This window comes from Cylas formicarius, unplaced genomic scaffold (genome assembly GCF_029955315.1).
Source record: "Cylas formicarius isolate icCylForm1 unplaced genomic scaffold, icCylForm1.1 PGA_scaffold_6__28_contigs__length_40554024, whole genome shotgun sequence".
In the NCBI taxonomy this organism is placed as follows: domain Eukaryota; kingdom Metazoa; phylum Arthropoda; class Insecta; order Coleoptera; family Brentidae; genus Cylas; species Cylas formicarius.
In genome coordinates this window covers 26,242,621-26,256,002 of record NW_026844347.1, presented here as the reverse complement: position 1 = coordinate 26,256,002, position 13,382 = coordinate 26,242,621, and the positions used below count along the sequence as shown (strand labels likewise).

General features: G+C 34.1%; 1 protein-coding gene across 6 annotated transcripts in view; it reads right to left on the bottom strand.

Annotated features, from left to right (window-relative positions):
* Nucleotides 1-13,382, bottom strand: part of LOC132704027 (disintegrin and metalloproteinase domain-containing protein 11) — a 627,178-nt gene that overhangs the window by 131,127 nt on the left and 482,669 nt on the right. For all 6 annotated transcript variants that reach the window (XM_060673635.1, XM_060673633.1, XM_060673634.1 and 3 more), the window contains one exon: nucleotides 5,518-5,568. In XM_060673635.1, the coding sequence (XP_060529618.1) occupies nucleotides 5,518-5,568 (51 nt within the window). The remainder of the gene's footprint in view (nucleotides 1-5,517; nucleotides 5,569-13,382) is intronic.

Below are 13,382 nucleotides of genomic sequence, written 5' to 3'. Positions count from 1 at the left end.
AGTCAAACTCGTGTCCAAATTGTCGTTCAACAAAATTGTTGCACAATTTCGTACATAATTGAGCTGATTAGATAGTTTAAGATTTTTCTGTTTTCCGTTGTAGATTTAGTTTCCGCGCATTCTGTGTACCTGCTTCTTCCAATTCGCTCACAAAATCCGAAGAACTCGATTACGAATCTGAATCACTGCAAAGAGAACTTTACTAGCCGGGGTACCATATTCAAACCTAATTACACGTCATAACATAGAACGCAATCCCGGCAATTCGAGCCAAGAGAATCAACGTGTTAATAAACATCTAATGAATAGTATCCGGAGTGTGCAGGGACAATTTCTCGAATTCGCAGAATATCAATGTTGAGTCTAAATTCGCGGACAATGGCCGATCGTTAGGCCGACTCGGACCCTCGGTGAGGCTACCGGAAGGCGGGAACTTAAACTGACTGAATGCATATTATTATGCCCTTCGTAATTTTGTTTTCAGAGACACTCTCTAATACCTAATTTGGATATTTTCTTCGACACCCTCTCGGAAAACAAAACAATAAAATCTAAAGTATCAACATGACTTGTTCTTTTTTTTCTTAATTTATTATTTGCTGATCAATTCTTTATCTTATTGATTATAGTAAATTAAAATATCAATAAAGATAAATCTTGATATAGCATACTTATATACATGTACATATTTTTCATTAAGGGATAAAGGATAAAGAAACACTTCTTTTCTAAATAGCCAGTGAGAGCACTTCGGAAATGGAGACTTGGCCAAAATAGATTAGGATGTAACATACCTTTGTTTTGGAGAAGCCAAATAAATAAATCTTGAGTTTAGAAAATAGCAAGCTTCTCCTGAAAAATCAATAGATAGTTTAGCTCTGAGGCAGAGTCATATGGATACTCCGTTTTAGCGGTACTGTATCCACTGCACTGAGATACTTCACCAGTTGAAACTTATTAACAGAGACAATGAAAGTCCAAAATTTATGGTTTCATCATTTACAAGAATTTGGACGAAACACATTTAAAATGAAGGATCTTTCCAACTATCGGTTACAGATCACAGAAAATGTCTTTCCAGCATGTGTGGGATCCTGATTTCGTGATCCACAAGACGACAGATCCTTTTTCAGTTTTCTTTAAACTTAATTAATTTCAAATTTTTGTATTATATCAATGTGAATCTAATAAATTAACCAATAATTAGAATGTTATGTATTTTATTTTTACTTGTTTAATGATAAATTTTCAGCCACTTTGTCGCTGCATATTTCTCATTCGTTGGAAATCCACCCTTTAGAGTAACTCAATATATCTACAAGTCCGAGGCTCGTTAATTACAACTGATCCGTCTACCTATTATAGCCGCCATATTAAATTTGATCAGTTCAGATGAACTACCGACTAGCGCGAGAGGGCGCACATATATATACACACACGCGCGCACATACAGAGAAGCCGTATCCTGGATGCCACGTACAACAGCCGTTGCACGCGTACAATAGGGCGAAACCACTTGAATGTCACGGAAAAGGACGTATGGGACATGCATCAAAGGGTTTCTCATCAGTGATTTATGGAGAAATGTAGGTAACACAAAGGGTTAAAGATGCATCTCGCCTTTCTCACTCTGACACCGGCATGCATGGTAAACGGTGTTGACTTGGATAAAAGTCCATAATTTACCCCCCTCGAATTATCATTACTAGATTCGAAATTCAATACGTTTTTTCTACTCCAGTCTGTAAAATGCCTAATTACCCACAGATTTAGCGTGCGGGAGGCGTCACTTTACCACGTCAGTTTCGTTTCCCACGAATCCGAGCCACTTCGGACATTTTCGGGATTTTACCGCACGGGTTTGGGAGCAATCGGATGTTTTCGGAGATATTTCCCACGCCTTAAATTGTGACGTTTGTCAATTCTGCATTCTGCATGCATGTAAGTGAATGCATTCTTTGTTGTTTTGCGAAAATGTACCCAAAAACTAACGGTCGTAGAAAAAGTATAGTATGCAACATGTTCGGTAAACTTTTTAAATCACTCGTTTATTAAACTCTCGGTCCGCTGCGCTCCGCTCGTGAGTCCAATGCCGCTTACCGCACGTGTTGCATAATATACTATTAATAATTAGTCGTTAATAGTATATTATGCAACAAGTGTGGTAATGTGCCATTTGAGTCACGAGTTTATTTGGCACGAGCGGAGCGAATACTGACATGACTATGAGAATTGACAAACGCGTGCGGTAATATTTCGGAAATGTCCGAAGTGGCTCGGATCAGTGGGAAACGAAACATGGTAAAATGACACTTTCCGCACGTTAGATCGGAGTATAATTAGATATTTTGCAGAAGGGAGTAGAACATTTTTTTATTAAATTTCGAAGGGGTTTTGCAAAAACATATATCAATAAGAACTTTTAAATTTGAACCATTAAAAATATAAGTACAGCGAGTTGAGGGTTTAAGGGCAACAAGGTAACGGATGGTATTAGAAATTTATTTGTTTACCCCTCTACGCATAACCCTAGCAATCAATAGTACGAAGCCTTTGTCATTATTAGACCAAAACATTCCAAAATTCTGTAAAAAGTAAATTTTTGCCATAATCTGTAGTACGAAGGCGATAGAAGAAAAGGCAACACTGTAAATCTAACTAGCGGCAAGATATTGTAAGAGTTAACTAAGAGGCACGTCTTTTTTATCAATTCATACCATTTTGATTTTTAAGAATTGAACTGAGGTGGCTTTTACTTCACGAAAATCCATTTATCAAAATAAATGTGGCATTTGATAAAGACACGGTGTTGTCGAAACAATTGTCATGTCATAATATATAATTTCGTGAAAATCTGAACTTTTAGTTCTTATTTATTTTGATTTTTAAGACCTGTTTTCTGTATAATTTTCTTATATTAATGAATTATTGTTGAATTGATTAATTCATTAATAGGGCAAGTAGTATGTTAAAGCAGCGAGAAATTCAAATCTTTTTATTTGATGCTCATTCTAATAAAGCAGTATGTCCAAAAGAAGTGGTGAGTGTGTTTGGACATTTTAAGGAATAAATGCCGATGACTTCAAAAAGGCATAACTTCTTTAAAAAAAACCTTAGAGCCATTAAAAAGGGCTTTTCCTAAGTTATCAATCGTGTCAGGAGTGTGAGTGCTTTAGAACATATTGGCAAAAAAAACATAATTTTCTGAAATGAAAACTTTATTATCTCATTAGATAGTCAAACCAGGGACCAAACAATTTCGTAAAATCGCATCTCAATATATTTATCCTAATCTAATATATGAGGAACTTAAAACTCAAAGAAAAGTTTAATTATGCGAAGAATTTCCACTTTACGGTTATTGTCTAATGAGCCATAACTTACCAAATAAAACTTTGATTTAATTTTTAGGATGCCAAATTAAAACGGAAATAAAAATCCGTTATTTACTTTTTGTTATCTTTTTTAATATAATTTCGAGATACAGGGTATCAAAGTTTATCGTTGTTTTTCTATTCCTAATATGTATTGGAAATAGTGGTCTGTATTTGGAAGTAAATTAGTATTTGGCGATCTCTTGATTTGTGAAAATGGAACTAAGTTTTGGTAAAATTATAACTTGTACAATGTCTCTTTTCTTTTTTGAAGAAATAACATTTTCATGCAAGCATTTTTGTAAAATACTTTATATTTTGCAAATATATTAGTTAGCACTTTGCATAAACAAGTATCAAGGGGTCAAGGGGTAAAATCACATATTTTAAACTAGGTTGTAAATGGCAAAATAAACTTCACCACAAAGAGCTAATACGTGGATTAAGTAAAATATTCCCAAAATTTCAGTTTTCTCCATGCAGCGATCAACATTTAATTGGAGCATTCTATTGACCAAAAATATGAAAAACAAATGATTCTACAGCTAGAGATATTTATAAGGGTAATATTATCACAGAAATGCTTAGAAAGCGACTTGGTCTTACACATTACATTTTCAGAGTGATGCATTCACCCTGCATTCACGGTGCATGATAGTTTCGTTAAGTATTGCTATATTAGAATAATTTTTAGTATTGAAATTATTACTTCAACCCTTATTTAGCCTCAAATTTTTTCTTGCGCGATACTGAAAAAGGAAAATTATTTTGGGTATCTTAATTTTTGAAAAATAATGGAACAAAGGCTCTGTTGCTCTTCCATCCCTGATTTTCATTTTTATTCCTTTAATCTGGTTATTTTATACTTTTAATTTGGAACCTTCAGATTGCTAGCGACTCCTATTTATTTATTTGTATTTATTGCAGATTGTCATATATATATTTTTCTACTAATACTCGTGCAACAAACTCGTGTGCTCCTAAACTTCTAGGTTTTCAGGTTATTTTATTTTATTGTATACTATTGTATCCTCTTGTTGAGTATGATTCTAAAGGGTCCTCTCCCAAACACTCTTCTTTTGGAAAGAGAGTGTCAGTAACGGTTACTATAATCCAGAGTGGGACCTTTTTGTCAGAAGTTGGTAATCATGAAATTGCTTGTTTATCTGAGTTCAATAAAACTAATTAAATTTTCTGCTATCACCTTTGTAGTAGTCAGTAAAATTTGTGATATTGGAAGCGACCTGTCTGAGAAACACACCGTACATCTAAATCCACGACACCGGTGCGTTATCAATTACACGGCAATGCGTTAGGTTAGAGAAACGGGAATTACTGCCTGTTCATCAATATCTTTCGCCGTATATCCAACGCGTGTAGCTCTTCCATTCGATCTATCACAAAGAGATTGCGGCCGACTTGTCCGAGCCCAACGCTTTGGTCAGTGACAGCTCGCAAAGTTCCCTATTAATCAGCCTGAGCAGAGTTTCGTAATGCGGCATTAAATTTCAGAGCACGATTCAAAAGGATCCTAATCCAATTACTAGGTAAAACATACCTGTTGATTGAATGGTATCCGTTTACCTTCACAACGAGTATTCCGGAACGCAAAAAATTGTCGTTTTGTACTATTTGAAAAGTAATTTCGTTATTGATAACTTGCGTCAAAGGATGCTCAATGGATCTAATGTATTCGCGACGACATAATTCAAAGGCCCTAATACTTATAATTTGTATAATACTTATAACTTGATACTAAATCATTAATGATGGCTTATTTGGCCGTATTTTGGGCAACGACTTATAGATTGAAAGCGATATTTGAAATGACTCTCGCATGCTTATATTTTTGAAGTAGATGTCAAAAGTGTCTATATTCTTGTAAATTGTATCTAGTAACTAACAGAAAGAAGAGATAATTTAAGGCGACGTGAAAGGCAATAAACAAAGACATAATGACTAGTCACCCCAAACTCGCCATTATTTTTGTGTACATTAAATATGCTGTCATTTTAATTGAGTGATCTTTTTATCCAGTCATGAATTTAAAGAGGACTTTGTGTATTGGCAGACGGCAAAAACGATTACTGGAACTTATTTAGTAAAGTTTTCGATCGCATTGTTCTAATGGCTCCTGACTCACCTTGGTCTGTCGTCCCCTACCGCCGTACCCCCCTCCGTCGCTCTGGCCTCTCTGAAACAGATTCGTCCAGTTAGCTTATAAATTCATTCATTTTCCTTCCATAACACTCAAAGCTAATAAACACTATACATCAAAAGCAACATTACACAACGAATGATCGAGGGAAGGGGCGAAAATAATAAAAAATAATTTTTCAGCGAGTTTTAATAATTGAATTATCTAAAAAATATTTGCTATCAAATGCGTATATTATTCCGAGAGTTTACAATATCATTTAACCATTTGGATGTCGATAGAAAACATTTCTTCAAGCGCAACTTTTGACGTTTTCGGAAATATGGTAACAAAACTACTATTTTCTTGGACTTCTTCAGAGCTTAACTGAAACTGGCTCGCATTTTACTCTGTAGCTGCTTATATATTGTTGAAGGGGGGGCAGAGCTATATGAGGGGCATAAGTACCGTCTCGGAGGATTGATTCCCTTATTGGTGACACGTAGAGACCTGAGTCGCGGTCAAGATTGTTAGGTTGTTTATTTATTTTTCGTTGGTAGAAGAAATGATTACATGCAAGAATTTTAGTTTTATCGAATAAAGTTTTATGTCATGATTGCGTGGATTTTGTATTTGTCAGATCGAAGATGTTGAGAGATACGTCAAAGACAAAATTCCATTTGAGATGCCAGGAATTTACAGCATTCCATACGTATGCGGCAAAGACTACATTAGAGAAACCGGACGACAAATATCAACTACGCTCAAAGAACACGAAAGAGCCTTAAGACTAAGACAAATCAGCAGTCGCTCAACACAATCATGAAACCGGCCATAAAATTTTATTCGACCGGTCTTCAGGTGAACTGTTCAGTTCGAACTGACAGGCCTGCCGGATAGTGTGTAGCCGGCTTAAGCAATCTAACAATCATTACCAGTCACCAATTTGGGAATCAGTCATCCTAGACGATGCTTATGCCCCTCGAGCAATATATAAGCAGGTACAGATTTAAGTTTGACTCAACCACAACCGACGCAGGAGAAATCCAGGAGTTTCGTAAATAGTATTACAGTAGGTTGTGGAAGTTTTATTTTTTTTTGCAATTATCGTTACTGGTTGAAATGAAAAATCAAAAATAACTTGCAACATTCTTCCTTAGATCATCAACTTTATTTTTCGCGGAATCAGCAATTTGCAATTTCGAATAGACTTGAAACAATAGAGGTATCAAAGATTGAAGATATGAAAGAAGAATATTGACATATATATTGTCCTTACTTAATTTAAGTTAATTAATTAAGTACTAAAAATTACATAACCAGAACTTCGTTCGACTAATTGAATGCAAGTATGGCTGGAAGAATACAAACAAATTTCGAAAAGCCAGCAGTAGCTAAGTGAGTGGTTAAGGTAAATCAGATCACACCAGTATTTATCACATCACTAGTTAGCCACCGAATAGAGAGATTATATGTTTCGACAGCCAAATACCTTCTTACTAGGATATAAGAACTCGAATAATACCTCTCAATTTTGACATCAATAAAAACAGGGCAATAAAATATGCAAAAATTACATATTTCCCACAAATCAAAAAATAAAATTGTTGTTATTGTTGGAAAAACGATTTCAACAAAATCGACGACGACTGCTTAAAGTAAATTTAGCTCTTGATTATTATTAAAGACATTAAGTTTTAACAAAAATATTTAATATTTTGTAAAAAAAACATTTTTTTAATAATCAACACCCTATCTTGGAAACTAAACATACGTTTGTATGGACCTTTTTTTTGGATGACGAATCTCTAGCCATGTTGGCCCATGTTTTTATAAATACCTTGTATACATGTGTAGCACAGTTTCTAGATTAGAGCCTTGAGGCACCCTAGATATTATAGCACGGCAGTCCGATTGTTACGGCTTTTGTAATATTCCTTATGTATTAGAATATTTTGTGGCAACGTCGCCTTGAATTGAGTAACTTGTACTCGAGTTAGTTGTTGACCCTATGTCTATCGGCGTCGTATCGTTTAGAATAAATATCATTTATATACAATTCTATAATTGTATATAAATATATACAATTATACAATATTTACTATATTGTTATAGCTTTCTTTTCCCAAAACAATCTTTTTTTTGAAACGTACAACGCAAACTTTGCGGTCGTCTCCACCCGTCTGTCCCCCTGCTTTCATATTTTCAATCTCCACTTAAACTACACCATGGTGGCCTTTGTGATGCTAAAATTCTTGAGCTACTACAATTTTTTGTGTTCGATCTTTTAGGTAATTCTCTACGAATTTAACACTACTCTCATCGAGCCCTATGTATTTTCAGCATCCTACGATGACTCAGGGTTTCAAATGGTAATAGCAGCATCGACATTGGCCTTTGTTTAGGGATATTTAAAAAAAACACTTTCAAAACTATGCTCCAACCTGAAACTAGACTGATGGAAGAAACTCGCTTATATCGAAATATGCTACATGCATCGTATATGGCTCTTCTACGGTTCGAATTTATCAACGGATGATATTCACGGGAAATTAATTTATATTTTCCATAACCGAATCGCGGGGACTTTATTAAAACGCCCGCCTGACGCACACTAAACAATAATATTCGGTTATTCGCAAAAACTCCATCGAAATAATTGTTTGCAGTGCAGGAAGAACGAATAATATTCCAAATGAATTTCGTCCAATTTGTTACTCGACTGTTCTCCAAGCGCGCCGCTTTAATGTGATTTCGAATTTAATATTTCTGCAGGCCAGCAATAGTTTTAGTCACTTCAAACTAGACGCTCGACGGAATTATATTGTAATAAAGCAATTTCGTCTCTGTTCTATGCGGAACTGATAATTATTATTATTAACAAGTGTTATTAAATCATGTAGATAAAGAAATTACCATTTAAATTATTGTATTAGGCAGATTTTCCGAAATCTGGTACTCAATGTGTTAATTTTTTCATCAATTCTTATATGCTGTATGAAGAAAGCATATGGATGCAGGATGAACAACAAATCGCAACAACAAATTGCAAAATGAAAATAACTGTGTTAACAAATCGAAATTTTGACTAACTAATGGAAAATTAGCGAATTACTCCTTACATTTTAGCAGTTGTGGAATGTCCTAAATCATGTGTGAAAAAAGCGTTACACCTAAATATTTAATAGAGCAGGCGCAGCGGTTTCTTATATTATAATAAGGTAAGAGAGTGAACTGAGAACATTATTGATAATATCTAAAGTAAATGGTTACACTGGTATGGACATCTGAAAAGAATGCCATCTATAATATGGTATTACAGATAATTTACCCAAAGCAGACGAAGGGAACGACGCAGACTATCTTGCAATGATGCATACAAGAAGCAGACTGATGGGATAGAAAGAGATCGGGCTTGATACTAGAGACGTCACATAGTGCGATGTCACTCACACTATCTAAATAGTGTGCGCGTGTAGAAAAAAAGTACGTGTTTTAAGGTGCAATGAATTAAAATGTGCCACTACGATTTATTCCTAACTTTTGGTGGCCGAAATGTCATCTCTCCCCAAAAAACTTGACACTTCTGCAACGTCATCTTTTGAGCGAAGCTTTCAAAAATGTTCACCTTTCTTTGAACGTTTTAAATATATTATATATTATATATTAATAAATACATTGTTAAAAGTATCTTAATGAGTTTTGCGAAAAATGATCTGTTGCTGTACTATTGAATCGTCGATATGGTGACACTATTTCTTTTGTTAACTTTTTTGAAGAAAACTAAAATATTTGTGCTCAATTTTCACTAAAGCAGTACAATAGTTCCACGGCAAAATTGTATATTTTCGTCGCGTTTTTTTTCGTTTATCACAGAACCCCCACTAAAATGGGATAAATGAATTTTTATTTATTTATTTTTACTTATTACATTACATTGTTCTTCGGTCTCAAATATAAAAATGCGATGGATATACCTAATCCCACCAACACAAATTAATTTTTAAATGCCATTAATCGTATGAAGCAAATCGGCTGAAAATTCCCATTTTGTTTTATAAAGATTCCTGAATTATGAAACGTTTTATTTGCAGTAATAATATATTCATTTGCCACTCGCTGCGGCGTTATTTATTACGGTTCAATTTAGATGCATAAACTAAATGTTTAATTTTTGTTGATAAATGTAACAGGCTGCAGGCACGTACGTATACGTACGCACACACGCACGCACATTGAAAAAGAGAGAGATTTATATAAAATTACATTTGTTCACGTTGTTTGTAATGTTTGTACTTTATTAATTAACCACTTTATTGAGTTATGAAGCTGGCACGTATATATAATTATGTTTGACCGGAAGCATGCATGCAATTGTATCCCTAAATTTATTTACGGGGAACTACACTGGCCGCAATGACCCTATATTTGTTGATGTAAAATAAATAGTTAAATGTTTATAATAAAATACCACAACCTCGTAACATGCAGTTAATTACTGCAATGTGTAATAAAAAAGGGCAATATCAGTTCTATCAGGAAGACAAATATTGGAGAGAATAAGGAATACGCCAACATTTGGATGTAACAACAATGCAACACCCTGTATATTATTTAATTTCATTCAATGTCGATTTATTTATTCTCTCATCATCATTTCATTCCACGCCCTGTTCTCTCAAAAACCATTTACATCAACCCTTGTGAAGTAATTTGTGATTTTTAGTTTAACTTAAGAAATGTATCAATTTTATCATATTTACAGAAAAAATCTGATCGCTCGCAAACCCGTGACTAAAATAGCGCAAATGCTCGAAATAAATCAGGATCGTGGATAGCGAAACTGGAGTCTTAAAGTGAGGAATCGATTTTCGTTCTTAATTAAACACTCGCTCTTCTCGTGCCAAAACAAACGAGTGATTAAAGTGTTATTTGTCAACCTTGCTTTATACCATATTAATTTTAGAACATTCCCAATTTTGTGCGCTAGGTGATTTTATTTCACAATCAAATTAAAAAAATTATCAACTTTTGAGTGTACGCTTTTTATGTTCTACTTCTGTCTCCGCAAAAGTAGATACATTTACTTAATTTGATGCATTGATTGTCACTTTTTGGAAAAGATATCAAAACAAATTTCTCCTCCTTATGGTTATGGCACTATATTTAGTACATGGAGTGCAACTTCATCTGAAATGTTCCTCTGACATTTCAGTTTTGTTTTGAGTTTTTTTAAAGTTTTTTTTTGAATAAGAGAGACAAACTTTCTGCTTCTTATTAGTAATATGATGAAACCGGATTCTAAAATGCTGCTTCAAACGGCTGGAGGTTTTCTGGGACGTGTCAGGTCTTAAATATACACACCAATTTTCTACAAATTATGTGAAAAACTGCCAGATTTATAAACATAAAAATGTTATTTTTGAAATTAAGTTTAATTTCCTGGTATTTTAAAAACCTTGCGCGAAAATAAAAAATTCTATTTACCCTACATATTCCTATTGAATTGTTTTAATTACACTTTTTTGTGAATTTACTAAAAAAAAACTAACCAAAAATATTGTGCTTTATTGCTTTCCTGCTATTTTACTGCACCCTAACCGCGGACCGTCGCAGGACCGTGGTAAAATCCATCCAACAGATGTTTATCCTGCATTGGTCTTGCCTGAAATGGACCGACCGTAACGAATATTTGCAGAAACTTGAAATTTTTATTTGAAACGTAAATGGACCGTTTTAAATTTGATTAAGCATTGATGCTGAGGGGTATTTCTCAAATTTGAACATCAGGTGATATGTATCGTTCTTAAGAGTTTAATCTAAATTGCAATATATTCGTATATATTCCAGAAAGTACTTATTTATGTATCTGATTCTCGTGCTCTGCGAGGCTGTTTTCACTGAATAGTTCAAAGTACCCGTACTCTATTTATCTTACAGGTAAGTTTGAAAATAAAAATTTTTGTCTTGTGTGCCTGTCGATTAACAACATTCTTCTTCTTGTATTTTCGTGTCTTCTACATACTTCTTCGATTTGTAAACAACAACAGTCTTTTTTAGGACTATAAATTATATTCGCGGGTCCGTAACACAACAAAACTGACATGAAATCTTGAGATTACCCCCGCATCATTGTATATTTAATCCGATTGAGTTGAACGCGGACATAAGAAGAAATAACACTGCACCAAAATTTAGTGATAGTACTATAAATGTAATTCTGCATGAGGTAGCTAAAATTTCAGTACAAAGCCGGTCTAACTGTGAAAAACGAGTGATAAAAAAAGAAGATATTTATCGAGTACGATTAGTGGCGGAGTTGGTCATTGAACCAGATGATGACAGTAGGGACTGATACTTTATTATTATTATATTTAAAATTTTGTATATTAATAATGATACTATGTAGAAATGTAATGATATAAGACGTAATAAATCATTACTTTGTACTAATTTTTTTATGTACATGTTTCAAGAATTGTTGAAAAAGATTGAAAACATATTTAAATCCCCCTTTTTAGTGTAGGTAGATAAATTCTTAGGAATGGTTACGGGTAAGGGTCTGCTCGGCAGGGTGTTCTATAAAGGGCTGCTGTTTTGGTGTACTACAGAGTAGGCAACGTTAATCGCGGGGTCGGTTGTAAAAACACAATATTTTTGGGCATGGTATAATATACTCCATTATCATTATTATTATTTGGATCTGAACTTCCGCTTGATAGCCACGGACAGCTCAAGCCGCGGGGACATTCGGAGAACAAATGTCGGAAATATTCCTACAAAGTACTGTGCAAAGTGAGAAATTAAAAATTTATTGCGCCCGGGTCGTGCTCGGAAAAGTGATGCACCGGGGACGATTTATGTTATTTTTTGCATTTTAATAAACCGCACGTATCGCGGAAAAACTTTGCTGAGGTAATTTACGACGAACGTTACACGTTAAAACTTCGCGTATTAAATCGCTCGCGGTGGAAGACGCGAATCTCCCGGGAAATGTAAAACTTTTAAGGGAGATTGATTATCGGGTTGTTTTTCCGCTTAGAAACAGTATTGTATAGGCGGCGACGAGCAGTTGGCCGAGACCTATCTGTCTGAAAAAGGTATAGTCAATAATGAACCGGAAATATCGATGATGATTTATTGGCTTCAAAATAAGAAACACAACTTGGGATATTTTGACTGATAGAAAAATCATTCCTTTTATTACACTCGGGACATCGTTCGGCGAATTTTCATGAAAATAAGTAAACAAATATAAATACGTACTTAATTAAAATTCAAATTATACTTACCAACTTATAGTAGGAAGGATGTCCTTATTTGTTATAGGTGTATTTGGAAAAGAAATTACATAATAATAAAGCTTTTTGTAAAATTATATGTTTAATGGAAAATATTCGTATTCAATACAGTAGCATCGCAGTATAGTTTAGTGTACATTGTAGTAACTCGTTTTTTTATTTCTGAAACGGTTTACCATACTTAAATGAAATTTAAACCATAAATACCTCTGATTGGGTCAAAAATGTTACAAAAGTTGAGTTTAAAATAATTTTCATTTTACTTTATAGTTGTCTCTCGAGTTCGCACATGAAAATTACCACAAATAACTCTGAAAACCAGTATTTTTTTTTGCTTTGAAATAAGGTTACTTTTTTTTATAGAAAATTCTTTAATTGTTAAAGCTTCGTCAAATTTCAATTAAAACAATCTTAAATATAAACTTTAAGAATCGCATCTGCATTTTGGCAGTTGCTCTCTTCATAACATAACGGCTGGCACGGATGTAGTCCAATCTGGACGTCCAATTTTCGATGACTTTTTCCAAATGGTCAAGCGTTTGTGGCTTATCCGCATAGACCAATGACTTT